Source organism: Hypanus sabinus, chromosome 5 (genome assembly GCF_030144855.1).
Source record: "Hypanus sabinus isolate sHypSab1 chromosome 5, sHypSab1.hap1, whole genome shotgun sequence".
NCBI classification, from domain to species: Eukaryota; Metazoa; Chordata; class Chondrichthyes; order Myliobatiformes; family Dasyatidae; genus Hypanus; species Hypanus sabinus.
Window position 1 is genome coordinate 135,544,458 of NC_082710.1, and position 18,473 is coordinate 135,562,930.

General features: G+C 39.9%; 1 protein-coding gene across 2 annotated transcripts in view; it reads left to right on the forward strand.

The window, feature by feature from the left end:
* Positions 1-18,473, forward strand: part of dachc (dachshund c) — a 540,735-nt gene that overhangs the window by 198,464 nt on the left and 323,798 nt on the right. For both annotated transcript variants that reach the window (XM_059970454.1, XM_059970456.1), the window contains exon 2: positions 4,810-4,925. In XM_059970454.1, coding sequence (XP_059826437.1) covers positions 4,810-4,925 — 116 coding nt within the window. The remainder of the gene's footprint in view (positions 1-4,809; positions 4,926-18,473) is intronic.

Here is an 18,473-nt window from a genome sequence, read left to right on the forward strand (position 1 = left end):
ATTGCCTTTCCCCTCGTGGGCTCAACCACAAGCTGACTCTGAAAAAGGCATTTCATAGGCATTCTACAATTTCTTTCTCCTGGGATCCAGCAATAACCTGATTTACTCAGTTTAACTGCATATTGAAATTCCCTGTGACTACCATAACATTTCCCTTTTTACATACCTTTTCTATCTGAGTAAGTTTACTCTATCTGAGTAAAATAGAGGGCTGAGGCTCAGCCTAGTAATTTCTAAGGTAGGGACATGTTGAGCACAACTTTGTGGGCCAAAGGGCCTGTATTGTGCTATAGGTTTTCTATGTTTATATCTCCCATTGTAATGTACTGGTTAGGCACAGGAGTACATTCAGCCAGAGACTCATTCCACCGAGATGTAACACTGAGCGTCATAGGAAGTCATTCCCGCCTGTGGCCATCAAACTTTACAACTCCTCCCTCAGTGTGTCAGACACCCTGAGCCAATAGGCTGGTCCTGGACTTATTTCCATTTAACATGATTAACTTATTATTATTTAATTATTTATGGTTTTATATTGCTATATTTCTTCACTATTCTTGGTTGGTGTGGCTGTGACGAAACCCAATTTCCCTCGGGATCAATAAAGGATGTCTGTCTGTCTGTCTGTCTGTAATTTGTATCCCACATTCAGGCTGCTGTTTGAATACATACATACACACTCCCATGAGGGTATTTTTACCCTTGCAGTTTCTTCACTCTACCAATAATGATTCCACATTTTCAGATCCTACGTCAAATCTTTCTAAGGATTTGATTTCCTTTTTATCCACAACGCCAATCCGCCCTCTCTGCCTACCTGCCGTCATTTCTATACAATGTGTTTTCTTCGATGTTAAGCTCCCAACTATGATCTTCTTTCAGCAGTGACTCTGTGATATCCACAATGTCATACTTGTCAATATCTAAGTATGCTCCAAGATGATCTAATTTATTCTCTATACTGCATGCATTCAAATATAACTCCTTCAGTCCTGTATTCATTAGCTTTCTACCTAACTCTATATTCTCTCTCCAAGATGTCCTCCCTCTATTGCTACTACTAATATGTAAGTGACTTCTGGCTGCTCATCCTCCCCTTTAGAATGCAGTGTACCCAATTTGAGACATCCTTGACCCTGGTACCTAGGAGGCAATGTACTATCCTGGGGTCTCTTTCACTTCCACAGAATATTTTGTTGCTCCTCTAACTATGGAATACCCTATCACTACTGCACTACTCTACTCCCCCTTCTCTTCTAAGCCCCAGGGCCGGGGTCAGTGCCAGAGATCCCACTGCCGTGGCATCCCCCTAGTAGGTCATTTCCCCCACCCACCCCTAACAGCATCCAATGTGGTTTACATGTTGTTGAGGGGAACGGCTACAGGGCTACTCTGCACTGGCTGCCTATTCCCTTTCCCTCTCCTGACACGCACCCAGGTACCTGCCTCCTGCAACTTGGGGGTGACCACCTCCCTGTAGCTCCTGTCTATCACCTCATTCTCCTGTATGAGCTGAAAGTCATTGAGCGACAGTGCCAGTTCTCCAGAATGGAAGTAGCTGTTCTGAAACCTGGTGATGTGAGACTTCAGGACTCTGTACGTTCTGTTCAATGGGAGCTGTGAGAAGGTGGCACGGCCTGGATAGGTCTGGTGATCATAGATTCATGTGTTTCCTCCTTGAGACAGCGCCTTCTGTAGATGCTATTGATGCTGGGGAAGGTTGCAATGGATTGAGTCTACTACTCTCTGCATTTTCTTGCGTCCCAGTACATTCGAATTGCCAAAGCACACCATGATGCAACCAGTCAGAATACTTCTAACAGTATATCTTGTTTGCTTTCAACTTTTATAATTTAATAAAACAATAAATACAAAAGAACAAACAGAGCGAATGTCTTTACATGTGTGATCAATATATTCTGCAGTGTTATCTTGTGCTTTAAATCATTGCACCATTGTCACCCATTACTCCTTGGGGAGAGACACTATTTCAAGGTCAATTATTGTGTAAAATCCTCTATAGCTGTAATGCAAATTGTATTTTGTCTGTATTTATGCAGCTTGTTTGTCATTGGGTAAAGGTTGCTGGTTGTAACTTGTGCAAACAGCTGATTGGTTTACCATTCTCATGCCCAGTCCAATTGCCTTCCTTCTTTTGAAGTTTATGTGAGAACAGTTTGGAATTGTTAAAGTTCATACCTGTAATGCAGCCTCAGAAGGTAATAAAGTATGCTGGACTACATGTTCGTTCTCCTCCCACCCTCCAGTATGAATTTACATGTTTTGACCTCCATGTCTAAAATTCCTTCTTTTGATTTCAGTGGAAGTGGATTTTAGATTATGCTCTTGTCTCAGCTCATCCCAAGCAGTTTCGTAACTCTGATTTAAGAGCTGTACCCAGGTGTACATGCATCAAATGCGGCTGAAAGGTCATCATTTCGGCAAAAGATATGGATGAGGAATTGGTGCAGGGGGCAGGGTTTTAGATTTCTGCCAAAACTGTTGGCCTTGCAGCAAAGTGAGATAAAGGAACTGCTGTCTGGCGCATTCAGGACTGCAAAAGCATGAGCTGAGGGGTGCAGGGAAGCTTGGTGCAACCAATGTAACTGCTCTGTGGGAAAGGACAGCAATTGAGGCCCCTTCTGCTACCGCACCACGGAAGAGCTGAATTGGGTGGAGACGACCCTCAAAAATTGAAATGTCATATGACCAACCACAAGAGGTCACATTATTGACAATGGTGCTATGGCTCTGGGGTGGGGGGGGGGAGGAAGACTAACACTGCTGAATGAATTGACCATTAATGTGAAATGCTTTGTGCTATTTTTATTCCTTGGTATATATTTACCAATTCCTTGGTAATTATGACTAAATTTTAGTTTTGAAATGTAAAAATAGTGGACAAAATCTTGCCACCAATACAAAAAATACTGCTGACAGTATGGTCTGAGGAACAGGAGGAGGTGGCAACTTTGAAATGCTGTTTGAATCTGCCACGTACTACAAGCCCAACCCCCTCCCTCATTTTTTACTCTACCTCCTCCTAGCTAATTGCCAGATTAAAAAGTGCAAAGAAGAGGGAACAAATCTCCTAGGGCTGACATTGTCTTTTAATTTTCTGCGGATTCCTAAAATAGCTTTCATTTAAACTACTACATATATTTGGCTTTTAAAAATCCCATAAATCAATATCAAGCTAACTGCAGTAATTATTACAAGTTAGAGCATAATTTTCAAGCTGAAAGCTCCATGTCGAATTTTAGCATATGCAAACTAGGCAATTCTAACATGTATAGATATTAATATTGAGGATCAGGTAACGAGGTGCGAGGTATGAATAATACATTAGCAGTGGCTGTTCTTTATGAAAGAAATGAATTCAGCATGTAATCTAATTAGTAAAGGCAGTCTATTAAATCCAGTGAAAAAGCAGCCGTCCTTGAAATAAGTTTATTTACAGTCTCTCCTGTACTTCCAACAACTTCAGGAATGTTACTATTGGTGCGGATGTTCATTGAATTTTGCTGTGCATTTCATTGCTTTGCCGGGACTCACTTTGTAATACACTACCCTCGGCATCCGAGCTTTGTGGGTTCAAATCTCACCTTGGAAAATGGAGCACAAAATCCTAGTTGACATGCCAATGTAGTACTGAGGTATTGCTGCACGGTTGAAAGTGCACTTAAAAAAAAGGTGCTAATCTAGCAAATGCTTGGGCTCTCAGGCTAACAAAGATTTTATACTGATACTTCAAAGGAAGACAGAAGGATTGGCCCCAGACTCTTGGCCAATTATTTGGTCACTATCCAGATCACTGTGTGAGTTTGCTCTGTGGAAATGTTTTGTCTGCACTATGCACCACTAGCTATATTGATGTAGTTTCAGGGCGCAGCTAGTAATTTAACTGCCTCACAGCTTCCGTGACACAACTTCATCCTCGACCAACACACACAATGCTACAGGACCTCAGCAGGTTAAGCAGCATATATGGAGAGGAATAAATAGTTGATGTTTTGAGTCAAGACGCTTCATGAACTCTGGAAAGGAAGGGGGGGAGTCGGAATAAGAACGTGGAGTGAGTGGGGAGGAACACAAGCTGGCAAGTCATAGGTGTAGGGAATGGTGTAAGAAGCTAGGAGGTAATAGGTGGAAGAGGTATAGGGCTGAAGAAGTAATCTGATGGGAAAGGACAGTGGACCATGGAGTAAAGGAAAGGAGGTGGGGAACCAACGTGAGTGATGGCCATGTCATGAAATCGGGGCAGGGGAAACAGAGGAAATGGCTACTGGAAATTGGAGAAATCTATGATCATGCCATTAGTTTGGAGATCACATGAATGGAATATACGATTTTGCTTTTCCAACCTGAGTTTGGTCTCATCGGGACAGGATAGGAGGCTATGGACAGACATGTTATAATTGGAAGGACAAGTTGAATACAAGTCGCAGGCCCACTGGGAGATCCTAACTGTTGTGGTGGATAGAGCAACATTATTTGACGAAGTGATTCCCCACCAATCAGCGTCAGGCCTTGCCAGCGTAGAGCTCTGGTGATGTCTGTGCGGAGTTTGCCCTATGACCAGAGATTTGTCCCACATCCCAAAGACATGAAGATTAGTAGGTTAATTGGACATTGTAAATTCAGATTCAGTTTATTGCCATATACACCAGAGTGTAATGAAACTCCTCACTCACAGGATAAACAGTGTACATAGTAATAACAATAACTGCAAATGAATACAGCAACAAGTACAAAACACAGTGGAGCTAAGATTGTGGTGTAATCATTTTTTTTCCTTTTCTTTTTCAGTTCCAGACCAGGAAGACCTCCAAAAAGGTCCCAGAGTGTTACATCCCCCGAGAATTCTCACATCATGCCGCACACTGTCCCTGGCCTCATGTCTCCAGGAATGATTCCACCGACAGGTAAAGGGATTCACATTCACCTTGACTATCTTGAATTAAGTGACTACCTAAATTGATCACTAGATCTTAATGGATCACTTGCGCATTATCTTGTACACACAAATTCTACAAACAAATCCTTCTTCCTTTGTCCTCTGCATGTGGGAAGTGTTATGACCTCAAGACGTTAAAGGATGTGTTCATTTGAGTTTTTCTTATTCTCAGCTTGCCAATGCATAACCAGAGTGTAATTGAGGCTGGTAGAACAGGACTGGGCCTTCCTGTCAGGCACGTGAAAAATCCTCAGGCTAAGCAGTACGAGGATTTGTTCTGGGGCTCCTGTGCTATAGTGTGGAAGTGAGATCTTTACAATAGACTTTTTGTATGATTACTCCTTGAGGCAACGGTTATATGCAAGAAAGTTAATAATTTTTCTTTTGTACTTTGTTCTGAATGCATAGAGTTGCATTTAAGAGAAAAAAACAGGGCAGCATGGTAGTGTAGTGGTTAGCACAATTCTTTACTGTACCAGCAACCAGGGTTCAATTCCTGCACGTATTAATAAGGAATTTATACCTTCTCTCCTTGACCACATGAGTTTCCTACTGGTGCTTTGGTTTCTTTCCATAGTCCAAAGATGTACTGCTTGTTGGGTTAATTAGTCATTGTAGGTTCTCCCATGATTAGGATACAGTTGCTGGAAGGCTTACTCCACACTGTATCTCAATATTAGTAAATTTTTCATTCATTTTCAATCTTTTTTAATTATTTAAAATATGAGAATAAATACAAATCAGAGGAGAAGTTATATCAAATACATATTTCAATAAAAGTACAAGGAAAGGAATATACACTGTCAAAATCATGTATAATATAGTATTGAGCTAATATATAATAGGAACCGCAGCTTCTCTTAACAATTCATTAAAAAATGACTCAAAATTTTTATTGTCGAGAAGAAAAAAAACACTAATCTAAAACAGAAAAAAAGAAGACTGGACAGTCCATTTGAGGATATAATTGCAAAAAAAGGAAACATCACAAAGAAGAAGAAAAAAGATTACCTAAAAAAGTTAAAAAAAAGAAAATTTAAGTCATATGAAAATATGAAAGGTCACCAGGTTTGCTCAAATTTAAAAGATGTATCAAATATCTGACTTCTGATTTTCTCCAAACTTAAACACGACGTAATGGAGGAGACCCAAAAAAAGAAACCAATAGGTAGATTAGAATCTTTCCAATACAACAAAATAGCTCTCCTAGCCAATGAAGTTGAAAAGGTTATAATGTATTGAGCGGAAGCAGGGACATTTTCTATTTTCTTCGGAGTGATCCCAAAGATTGCCGTAAGTGAATTAGGTTGTATGTCCAAATCTATGACTTTGGATAACATTCTAAAAACACCTCTCCAAAAATTATTTAACTTCATACAAGACCAAAACATATGAGTTAAGGTAGCCACCCCAGTGTTACATCTATCACAGGTGGGGTTTATATTAAAAAAAATACGCTCTAATTTATCTTTCAACATGCGCCCTGTGCACTACCTTGAACTGAATCAAGGAGTGATGGGCACAGATAGATGAATTGTTAGCTAAATGATAAATAGTATTTTTTTTTCAAAAAGTACCTGGCTGCTTGATATAGTGCTTTTTTTTCCCCCAGGTAAGGGGGAACTAGAAACAAGAGAGCACAGATTTAAGGTGAGAAGTGGAAGATTTAAAAGGGACCTGAGAGGCAACTTCCTCACGTAGAAGATGATATATATATGGACTGAGGCAGGTCCAATACTGGCAATCAAAAGGCAGTTGATTAGTATATGTATAGGAGGGGTTTAGAGGGATATGAACTAAACATGGACAAATGGGACTAGCGTGATGGATATCATTGTCAGCATGGATGGAGGGCAGGATAATGAATAAAAGTAGGAAATGCTGTAATTATGAGCGTGATCCATTTTTAGAGTCTTTGAATCTTTTACTTATCCATCTGGTATTCTCTTGTGTTAATGGAGACGGGAGTTTGATGTGGAGTATGCAGCTGGCCAAGAGAAAACATTCAGAATCAGATTTAACATCAGCATATGTCGTGAAATTTGTGAACTTTATGGCAATGATTTACATAATAAATAAATAAGAGAAAAAACTGAGTTACATTAAGTGTGTATATAAAAGTTGATTAAATAGTTAAGTTAAAGTAATTAATGTAAAAAAAGAAATTAAGAAAAAAGTAGTGAAGTAGATTTCATAAGTTCAATGTCCATTTAGAGATTGGATGGCAGAGGGGGAATAAGCTGCTCCTGAATTGCTGAGTGTGTGCCTTTAGGCTCCTGTACTTCCTTCTCAATGGTAATAGTGTAGAGATGGCATGCCCTGATTGGCGGGGATCCATAATGATGGAGACTGCCTTCCTAAAGCACCACTCCTTGAAGATGTCTTGAATACTACAAAAGCTAGTAGTTATGATGACACTGACTAATTTTACAAGTCTCTGCAACTTATTTTGATCTTGTGCAGTAGCACCACACAACCCCCCACCCCCACCCACCACCCATAGCAGATGGTGATGCAGCCAATCAGAATGCTCTTGTAGGGGTTTGTGTGTTTTAGTTGAGAAACAAAATCTCTTCATACTCCTAATGAAATAGAGCCACTGTTGTGCCTTCTTTATACCTGTATCAATATGTTGCGTCTAGGTTGGATCCTCAGAGATATTGACACCTAGGAATTTGAAATTGCACCCTCTCTCCACTTCTGATGCCTCTGAGGATTGGTTTATTCTACATTTTGGATGTTACTACAATTCAATGCTTGGGAGAGTACACTGATTCATGTTTGCTTATCTCTTCAATGGATTTGGAGGATTTTACAGGGGCAAGGTTCGCATTTGTCCTGTTGTTCTTTAAGGTGCCTGTTGTAGGTCACCCAAGTCTTTGAAACATAAGAGGTGTGAAATCACTGCTGCAGTATGGAGCGTGAGATTCAAACACACTCTTCTCAGACTGAAGTTACCATGGTAAGTTTTATCACAGACAGGTTCAGCTCAGGAACAGAACCCCTGGCCCAAGGTGTCCGTGCCAACTATGATGCTAATCCAAACTACTCCAATCTGCTTGCAATGGTCTATATCTGTCCATTCTCTGCTTGTCTATATGGCTGTCTGAATATCTCTTAGATGTTATTGTCTCTGCATCTACCACATTCCCTGGCAACACATTCCAAGCACCTGCCCCTTTCTGTGTAAAGTCTGCTTTAATCTTTTTCTCTCTCACACCTTTAAAATTATGCCCTCAGCATTTGGCATGCCATACATTCAGGTGGTTGTATTGGAATAAACAAACGTTCAGTCTGAAACAAAAGCATAATTGCCTGCCTCTCTTGAGTTTACATTTTTTCAGGATATTTTCAAAGGCTGTTGTTAGTGAATTGTGAGGTGGGGTGGACCAGTAGAGGACTTTCATTTATTATCTCATAAACTAGTCAGCAATGACTTGGGGGATATGCTGCAAATTTCACCCAAATAAGTACAGAGCACAGATGTGCGTGGAATGGGCTGCCGGTGGCAGTGCTGGAGGTGGAAACAATAGGGTCTTTTAAGAGACTCCTGGATGGCTACACAGAGCTTAGAAAAATAGAGGGCTTTGTGTAAAGCCTAGGTAGTCCTAAGGTAGGGAGATGTTTGGCACAGCTTTGTGGGCTGAAGGGCCTGTATTGTGCTGTATGTTTTCAATGTTTCTATTAGCAGCATACTGTAGTTCAGGTTGGGGTGACCTTGGGTCTTTGGTGGAGGTACATCTAGTTGAACAATTTTCCATTTTGTTCTGTGGATTAACTTCGTTCTTGCAGGACGGTTATTAAAGGTGAGGTAATCCAATGTGATGAGATTGGGTACAAGGTAAGAGTACAGATGCACCCTTCTCCATAGTGCTTCTCAATTTGCAGTGATTGTCTTTGTGAGTAAATTAACTCAGTCAATATACTGAGTCTTGATTTGAATTTGGTTATAATTCATTATCACTTGTGAATTATTATTCCTTTGTGAATTCTTCTTTGCAATTTTCTGCCATGAAAAATATATAAAATATTTTACTTAGAGGAACAAAGATACATTCCTTCCAGCTAAGAGTGTTCACTGGTGTGCAGCAAATTAAATAATTGGTTTAATTGCCAAATTCAGAATGGAGGCAAGCGTAAGTAAATGACCGAGCTTAATATTACTTTCAGCTGACTTTTCTGTGTAAAATAACCTGAAAATACTTTTCACTCCCATTATGCCACTGGAAGACAATAGAAAGAATTAGTAAAGATCTATACTTCAAAAGGAGTACTCAGCTGGGATCCCTGATCACAAGGCTTTCTGAAGGTCAGTGAGAATCTGAACATTAGGTGTAACAAGGCTGTGAGAAGAAAGGAGATATTCTCTCTATGTGGTACCAAGTGCCCTTTTAATAGCTCCAGTACACCAAGGGAATAAATTCCTTCAGATAGCCATTGCCATTAAATTATGCACTTAAATCCAGCAAACCGATAATTATACTTAACTATGCTCATCAATCCTGATGAAGGTCCTCGACCTGAAATGTCATCTGTACTCTTTTCCATTGGTACTGCCTAGCCTGCTGAGTTCCGTAAGCATTTTATGTATGATGCTTAACCTAAAGTAGTTTTGATATTATCTATGTCAAGAAAAGCCATTGACATCTTTCACTGAAATACTGATGTTCTTGTATTGAATTTAATGGAAAATCACAAGAGCCTTTCACAAACCTTTCCTTATAGAGATATCCAAAGCTGCTGATGAACTACTAACATTGTCCATGGAGAAGGTAATGGGGCATTGTAGATAATAACTTTGAACTCCATTCTGTAACTCACTATAGTTGGCATTGAAGAAATGAAAGAAAATTGAAAATTACAGAACATACTGTATACTCCAATAATTGTTGTGTACTTTAGTTGTTGCTTTATGTGATTGGGTTGAATGCATTCATTAAAGTTTAAACCAATGTTCATAACTGTACTTCTACAAAACTAATTCAAAAAGTATTGAGCATATTTGGTTTCAGGTGCTGGATGTATGGTGAAATGATAACAAGGTTACAAATAATCTGTTCGAGGAACTCAAGTGGTCAGGCAACATCTGTGGATGGAAATGAGCCATTGATATTTGGGGCGAGATCCTTCAAGACAGTCGAGATGGATGGTCTCAAGCTGAAATGTTGACCTTCAGTTTCCTTCCACAGAAGTTGCCAAATCTTCTGAGTTTCTCAGCATCTTATTTGTTAGTCCAGATTCCAGCATCTGCAGCCTCTTGTATCTCCATAACAATGTAGTTGTGAAGGAATCTTTGTCAGAAGCCACTGCATGATAACAATGTATATTATGAAGTAATCTTTGTCAGAAACCATAAAATGGTGGTTTGAGATTCTTTCTTTTCCAAATTTAATACACAACTTCATAGGCATGAGTTTTGTGCATTAAATTTAAAGCATATAACCTTGTGGGGCATAATAACCAATACATAGGAATATTATGTGAAGAATAGTGCCAACTGAACTCTTTTGTAAGATTTTGCAAAATAGGATGAAAAATGCATTTTGTCACCAACAGAGTGTGAGTGTCCTTACAAAATGCTGGAGGAACTCAGCAAGTCAGGCAGCATCTATGAAAATGAACAAACAGTCGATGTTTTAGGCAATGCCTTTCATCAACTGCAAATTACTTACCTCTGTCATATTCAGTGCCCTGACTGAGGAAGGTAAACATGCCTTACACTGTCTTTACCACTTATCCAATTATATTGACACTTTCAGGCAGCTATGGAGTTGAACTCCAAGATTCCTTCTGAATATCAACTCCTAAGGGCTCTGCTGTTTACTGTATAATTTTCTCTAGCAATTAATTTCTCAGAATGCAAAAAAAAAAGAGTTAAGTCTTTGAAGAAGCAGGCGTGCATAAGCAGCTATTGCTCTTGGGGTACCTAGACATGAGGAAAGAACAGAGGCTACACAAATCAGGACTAGGCCTCTGAAGGGAAGAAAGAAAGGGAGAACAATTTTCAATAGAAGCTGATACCCACCAATGATCCTGAAGAAGCAAGTTTCTGCCCTGAACCTCAACCAAGAAGGGAATGTTGTATCTGTAACTTGCCCTTTTTAATATGGCTGAGTTCCATGAACCTGTACACATTCCCTCCCATTGGCTGTGCCATGACTGGTGGAAGCTTGCAGAGAATTGTGAATGGCCTTGGACGTTGACTTTAATTAGTTCTAGATCCACAATAGTATGACTAGTTTGATAGTATCTGTGCTGGATCGATTCAGCAAGGTCAACAACAGCATGACAACTGTATCATCCAGGGAAGAGGCAGTGGGTTAGATCTCCACACAGATCTTCCATCTGTGCCCAAGATAGCATCACAGTAGTCCCACGCTCGGTGTTGTGACAACCGACAAGCCCAGGTAACTGATGTCTGCACCTATGATGGGATGGGTCTGAATTTTGACTCTGCCAACTGAGTGGCATCTGCTGAACCTAAAATATTATTGAGGTATCAGCTGTCAGTGTTGGGTATGCAAACATGGACAACATCTGCAGTTTTGTGCTGGAAAGAAAGATGCAAAGTTCTGCGCAAGGTTGGAGCTGTGTGACTCATCTTCCCTGAAATTTAATGGCAGTGTATCCAGTATTTCATCATGCACTCCCATTAACCATCATCTACAGGAGGCTCTCTTGAAGTTCCCAAACAAATCCACAGGAGAGAACTTGTGCAGGTACTACAATCATGCTATTGAGACTTTGAGGTATACATCTCTGCTTTACAAATCTGTTTTCTTTTTCTTTCCAATGAATTGCTTACCAGTCTCCTTTCAAGGTGATATTGGAACCTAAATACGCACATTTACTGTCAGCCTGCTTTTATGATTAAAAGGTGCAGAATGGAGGCCTTGGAAGATCATCAGAGGCACCAGTCATCCCAACCATAAACAGTTTCAGCTGCTTCCCTCTGTACTGCGGTACTAAAACCAGGACCAACATGCTATAGGAAAGCTTCTTCCTATAAGTCACTAGACTTATAAATTCACATCTGTGCATTGCGATAGAGTTATAATGTGAAGATTTTTACTTCCTCACATTGTGGGATGGATTTAAGATTTAAATAAATTCATTCCAAATTCAATTCTGAACATTTGGCGAAATAGAAATATGTGCTGTTTTGTATGAAGGGTCATTGATAAGTTCGTGGCCTAAGGTAGAAGGAGTCAATTTTAGAAAACCTAGCACATTTATTTTTCAACATAGCCCCCTCCTACATTTACACATTTATTCCAGCGGTCATGGAGCATACAGATCTTGAACCTCCAGAAAGTGTCCACAGATGGGTGATTGATAAGTTCATGGCCCAAGGTAGAACGAGATGAGTTATACAGCTCTTGTTACATGCACAAGCAGTTCAACTCTTTTAGTGATTTTGCAGAAAGTTTGAAGTTAATATCTCATCTCTTTCTGCCTTAGGCCACAAACCTATCAATCACCCTGATGAGCTATTAACTTCAAACTTTCTGCACAATCACTCGAAGAGTTGAACTGCATGTGCATGTAACTAGAGCTGTACAACTCATCTCCTTCTACCTTCGGCCCCAAACTTATCAATCACCCCTGCTTTGGACACTTTCTGGAGGTCCAAGATCTGTATGCTCCACGACCACTGGGCTACTGGACTAAATGTTTAAATGTAGGAGGGAACTATGTTGACAAATAAATGTGTCAGGTTTTCTAAAACTGACTCCTTCTACCTTAGGCCATAAACTTATCAATCATCCCTCATCTAAATGGTATTATCCTTTGAGCATTGAATGTAAGAATCTGGACCAATATTCCAGGGGTGAAGGAGTGCTGCACTGTCATTGAACCTACTTCTCAGATGAAATGTTAAGTTGTTCTCTCATTTGGAAGTTTCCATGGCTAGAACATTAAACATCAAACAGCACAGCACTGCACAGGCCCTTATGCTCACAATGTTCTGCCAACCTTTTAGCCTACTGCAAGATCAATCTAACACTTCTCTCCTGCATAGCTTTCCATTTTTCTGTAGAAAAGCAGTTGAAATACCCCCAATGATCTTTCCAACAAGGTTAAACAATAACAGAATAGTAGTATAAAGTGAAAGAGCTACAGAGATTTTGATGAGGGTGTAAAAAAAAACAAGATTAGTGTAAATGAGAGAATGTCTTCAGATGCTGGGAATCAAATGGCACACAAAATGGCACACAAAATGCCAGAGGAACTTGGGAGGAACTCGGGAACATCTCTGTAAAAGAGTATGGTTGACATTTCGGGCTGAGACCCTTCAGCAGGGTAATTGCTTATTCAATGTTTGGTGCAGATATGGTGAGCCAACAGACCTGTTTTCATACTGTCCAACTTTCTGATTTTACGATCCTGATTGTGGGAGTTTGCTGTGCGTAAAATGACTGGTGCATTTCCTGCATTACAATGGCAACTACATTTCAGAAACACCTTTTCAGCTACAAAGTACTTTGCGATAACATGACAGGAAAGCTACAAGAAGCAAGGCTTTTTATACGTGTATCATTTGCAACTTCCTGCAAAAGCTCACGGGGTCCTCTGAAAGTGTGGACACAACAGGAAATGTATGGTAAAACATCAAACACCACTGACTCTCTTCATAAAAATACTCCCGTGTCAGCTGCTACCCAAGCCTTTAAGAGATTAGATACCTCAATGTGTTAGGATATTGGTGACAGGAGCCGTTATTAATATAATAATACATAATATCTGACACTGAACTATGTAAGGTTTTATGACAACTGATAAAAGAGAATCTACAGAATATCTTTAAGAAGGAAGAAGATTACAAGTTTGAGGGAAGTAATTCTGAAACTCAGGGATGTTTCAGTTGAAGTCACAGAATCAATGGTAGAAGAATTTAACGTGTAGGTGGTCAATAGGGGAGGAGTGGTGAAGATTATGAAGAGATTTCCAAATGAGAATTTAAAAATCTGCCATACATGTTAGGTAATGTAAAATTGTGTAGACCATTTGTCCTTGTCAATGAGTCATCACTTTGATCCACTTTGGACTATATATACTCTAAATAACTACAGGAAGTGTTAGAAATAATAAACAGTTCAGGCAGCAGAATCTGTGGAGAGGGAAACAGAGTTAATGCTTCAAGTGGACAATCTTGCATCTTATCTTCTGATGGATCATCGAACTGAAGTGCTAACTTAAATTTCTTTCTCCACTTCCTTTCAACATTGACATCAAACAATCCTGGTCCTTTCCTTCAAAATCTGGAGAAGTCCATCTTGGAGGGTTGAAGGGCTTTCTATTTTTGGAAGTTAATTGGACTGACAATGCTTGAACTATGGTTTTGTATAATGTAATAATGAAAACACTGAGCAGTTACTGTCATTCTGTTCTCCTTTCATAAGTTGAAAGAAAACTACATGGTTCCACATTTGGGTAGCCTCCAACCTGATGGCATGAACATCAATTTTGCCAATGTCCAGTAATTTTTTACCCCTCCCACTTTCCTCTTCATTTCCCCAATCAGCACCCTTCTTACCTATTCTCTTCTCCTCACCTGTCTATCACCCCTTTGGCTCCCCGTGCACTTCCTATTTCCCTTTCTCCCATGGTCCACCCTCCTCTTCTATCAGGTTCCTTCTTCTCCACCCTTTTACCTTTTTCTGCCAATCACCTCCTAGCCTCTTTCTCCATCTCCTGTCCTGCACCCACCTGGTTTCACCTATCACCTTCTAGCTTGTCCTCCTTCCCATACCCCCGTCTTCTTAGACTGGCATCTACCCCCTTCTTTTTCAGTCCTGATGAGGGGTCTCTGCCTAAAACGTTGACTGTTTATTCCTTTCCATAGATGTTGCCTGACCTGCTGAGTTCCTCTAGCATTTTGTGTGTGTTGATTTTGATTTGCAGTATCTCTTGTGTTCCAGATTAGTGGTCATGTTATACCATAATTGAATATACTCTGTAATAAATCTCTAGAAACAGGACCATGAGTCACATTGAACTTCAACGGAGCTTGTAATGGCTCCATTGTAGTTACCTTTGTCTTACACCAAGGCACTACTAAATGTTGCCATAAATATATAGTCCTATATATCAATTAAAAGAAGGCAATGCAGATCACTTATGTAGAAAAATTTGCCAAGACCATTCATGATCATGAAAATGCCATGATTGCTCATGTCATACAACATGGCACACAACAAATGAGTGATATACTGATTATTACCAGAATAATTCATCAATTATTGAATCATTGTCAAGTTATGCATTTTAGTTTCTGGAACCCTGCATATAAATGTTAATCATGATCTGTGCCATACTGATGTATGGGTTTTCATTTTATACTGTGGGGTGTAGAATTTGTCTACATTAATTAAGATAATTTAGCAAGTTAAGTTTAAAATTATGAGAGGCATAGATATGTAGCCATCTTTTTCAAAGACTGAGGTGAGAGGGGTAAGATTTAAAACGCACTTAAGCAATATTTCTCGCAGAAGGTGGTGAGTATAGAAGTTGTCAGAGAAAATGGTTGAGGAAGATGCAATGATGTCACTTAAGAAACACTTGTATAGCTACATGGAGGGGTTTTGAAGGATGTGGGCCAAATGATGGAACTTAGATCTAACAGTGTGGGAACAATGGCAGGCATGGACTAGTTGGGCTGAAGGGCCTATATCAGTGTTGTATTGTTCTATGATTCAATGACTATGAAGTAGTGAGATTATTTTCTCATGTTATTTCAAAAGTAAATCCATTATTCTGAATTATTTTTGTCTGCTGTTAAAGAGATGCATCAAAAATTAGTGGCTACAACTTACTTGAGGCATATTTGCATTTTTCGGCACCATGTCACCTGCTCAGTCAAGCATATCCACTCAAGAAGTCTTAATACTTTCCACCTGCAGTTTACAGATGTGACACGAATCGCCTCGAATTGCTGGTTTCCAAGATCTTTATATTTGCCATCAGAAATAAAATCACATCACAAATGTTCAGGCAGCAGATGTCTTTGTATTTGTTTCTGTACATAAATACAATTAAAACCCAATAAGATCATTTGGATACGGTGATTATTAGCCAAAGTCATATTCACTCTTGCATATTGTTCCCAGCTGGGTGGAGATAAATTTGAGCTTCAATAATGCATGATTGAAAATTGTTTGTGAGGTTATCAAGTTTTAAGCATTTTCTTTTGTAGTGAACATTTATTCAATTTGGCAGTTGACAAAAAAACAAATCTTGGGGTCAGTGTTTTGAGTCCTTGGAGCCTGGGCTTGTTAGATCTAGTTAAGCAATGAAGAAAGTGTCTTGTTATTCTATTAGCTTAATACATTCTTTTACCTGAATTACTGAAATGACTCTCCAAGGTGCAGCTTTCTGAAATTTGCTATTACAAAGACATTGGCCTGTTAAAGAGAATAGGATAGATCAGGGGACAAGATTGCCAATGTCCATGATTATGGAAAGACATTGAATGTCAGGATATCTGTGAACCTTGATGAAGTTAACATCAGACTTTTAAGTTAGGGGACTGCTTCATCGAGCACCTCTGCTCCGTCCACCACAAATGGAACCTCCTGGTCAGCAAACATTTTAATTCACATCCCTGTTCTCATATGGCAAACCATTGCCTCCTCTTGTGGCAAGACGAGGCCATCCTCGGTGAGAAGCAGCACTTTGTATTCTGTCTGGGTGGCCTCCAACCTGAAGGTAGGATTACTGATTTCACCAAAAAAAATTCTTCCCCCCCCCCCACCCACCCACTTCACTCCTGCTTCCTAGATTCTCCACTGTAACCTCATCTGCCTATATCTTCCCCTTGATACCACCCTCCTTCCCTTTCTCCTATGGTCCATCCTCCACCTTTATCAGATTCCTTCACCTCCAGCCTTTGACCTCTCCCACCCACCTAATTTCACCTGCACCTTCTTGCTAGATTCCTTCACTTCTCCTTTTGTCTGGCACCTTGCAGTTCAGTCCTGAAGAGGATCTTGGCCTGATTATTCATTTGTATTGATGGTGCCTGACCTGCTGAATACACCCAAGCATTTTGTGTGTGTTGCATCTCACTTTGGAGTTAGTCATGGTTCAGAAAAAGGAGTTTTATTTTTTCCTTTTGTTACAACTGCGCAGGGTGTAGTGAGACCATACCACAAATACATTTGATTTCCTTGTCTAAAAAGGGGGCAAAATGGCTTTGTTGACAGTGTAGCAGATGTTTACTGGCTTGCTTCTTGGAATGAAGGGGCTGATTTATGAAGAGACTTTAAGCACAGTGGCACAGCTGGTAGAGTTTATGCCTCTCAAATCCAGTAACCCAAGTTCCATCTTGACCTTTGATACTGTCAATGACAAGCTTGTGCCATCTCCCTGTGATTATGTGGCTTTTGTTGTTCCCTTAACTGAGAATCAGACAGAAGGTTGGGAGGTTAGGACTACAATGTGTTTATCAATCAAACAAAACTACAAATGTTCAATATAAAATCAATGTATATTCTGATCCAGTTTCTGCCAGGCAAATTGGTGACTGTAACTTGTTCCTCAGTGGTAGAATGAGGAAGTTGATTGAAATATGGAGAGAATAAATGCAAGGAGTGTAGAATTGGTACAAATGAGTGTTAAATTGTTGCTATGGATACAGTGAACTAGGAGACCTGTTTCTATACTCAGTTATCCTTTGAGATTGTGCCTATAGTCATTGGAGTTCAGAAGAATGGGAGGTAAATAATATTGAAAATTGATGAATCCTATTTAGAGTCAAAGGCAGTTTCACCAAGTTGATTTTGAGACACCTGGAACTTTGAAGCATAGCTCCAGATGAGGTGAAACTTCTCTCAGTGGACTGAAAATCTTTAGAATTCCTTGCTCCAGAAAGCTGTGAAGGCCAAGTTGCTTACTACTTTTAAAATCAGGATGAACATATTAGTTCTGTTCATTAGGGAGTCAACCATTACGATGGTGAGATCAGCTGTTGTTTCAATGAATGTTTGAAAACTACCAAATGTTGAAAGGACTAGATAGGGTGGGATGTGGAGAGGATGTTTCCTGTGGTGGGGGTATTCAGAACTGGAGGGCACAGCCTTAAAATTGAGAGGTGACCCTTTAGAACAGAGGTAAGGAGGAATTTTTTTAGCCAGAGAATAACAAATCTGTAGAATGCTCTGCCACAGACTTCGGTGGATGCAAAGTCCGTGGGTATATTTAAGGTGAAAGTTAAATGTTTCTTGATCGGTCAGGGCATCAAAGGAAATGGTGAAAACGCAGGTGTATGAGATTGAGTGGGATCCAGGTGCAGCCATAATGGAATGGCAGAGCAGACTCAATGGGCTGAATGGCCTAAATCTGTTCCTATGTCTTGTGGTCCAAGTTTCAGGGACCACATAATCTACTTCCGCTTCTATTTCTTTGTTCTGATATTTGCTCTCACCTGAAGGGGTGGGAAAAGTCTCTAAGTTCAAGGACCATTTGAGAGACATGAGCAGAAAAATCTAGGCCAAAATCTCCATTCCATTACCAA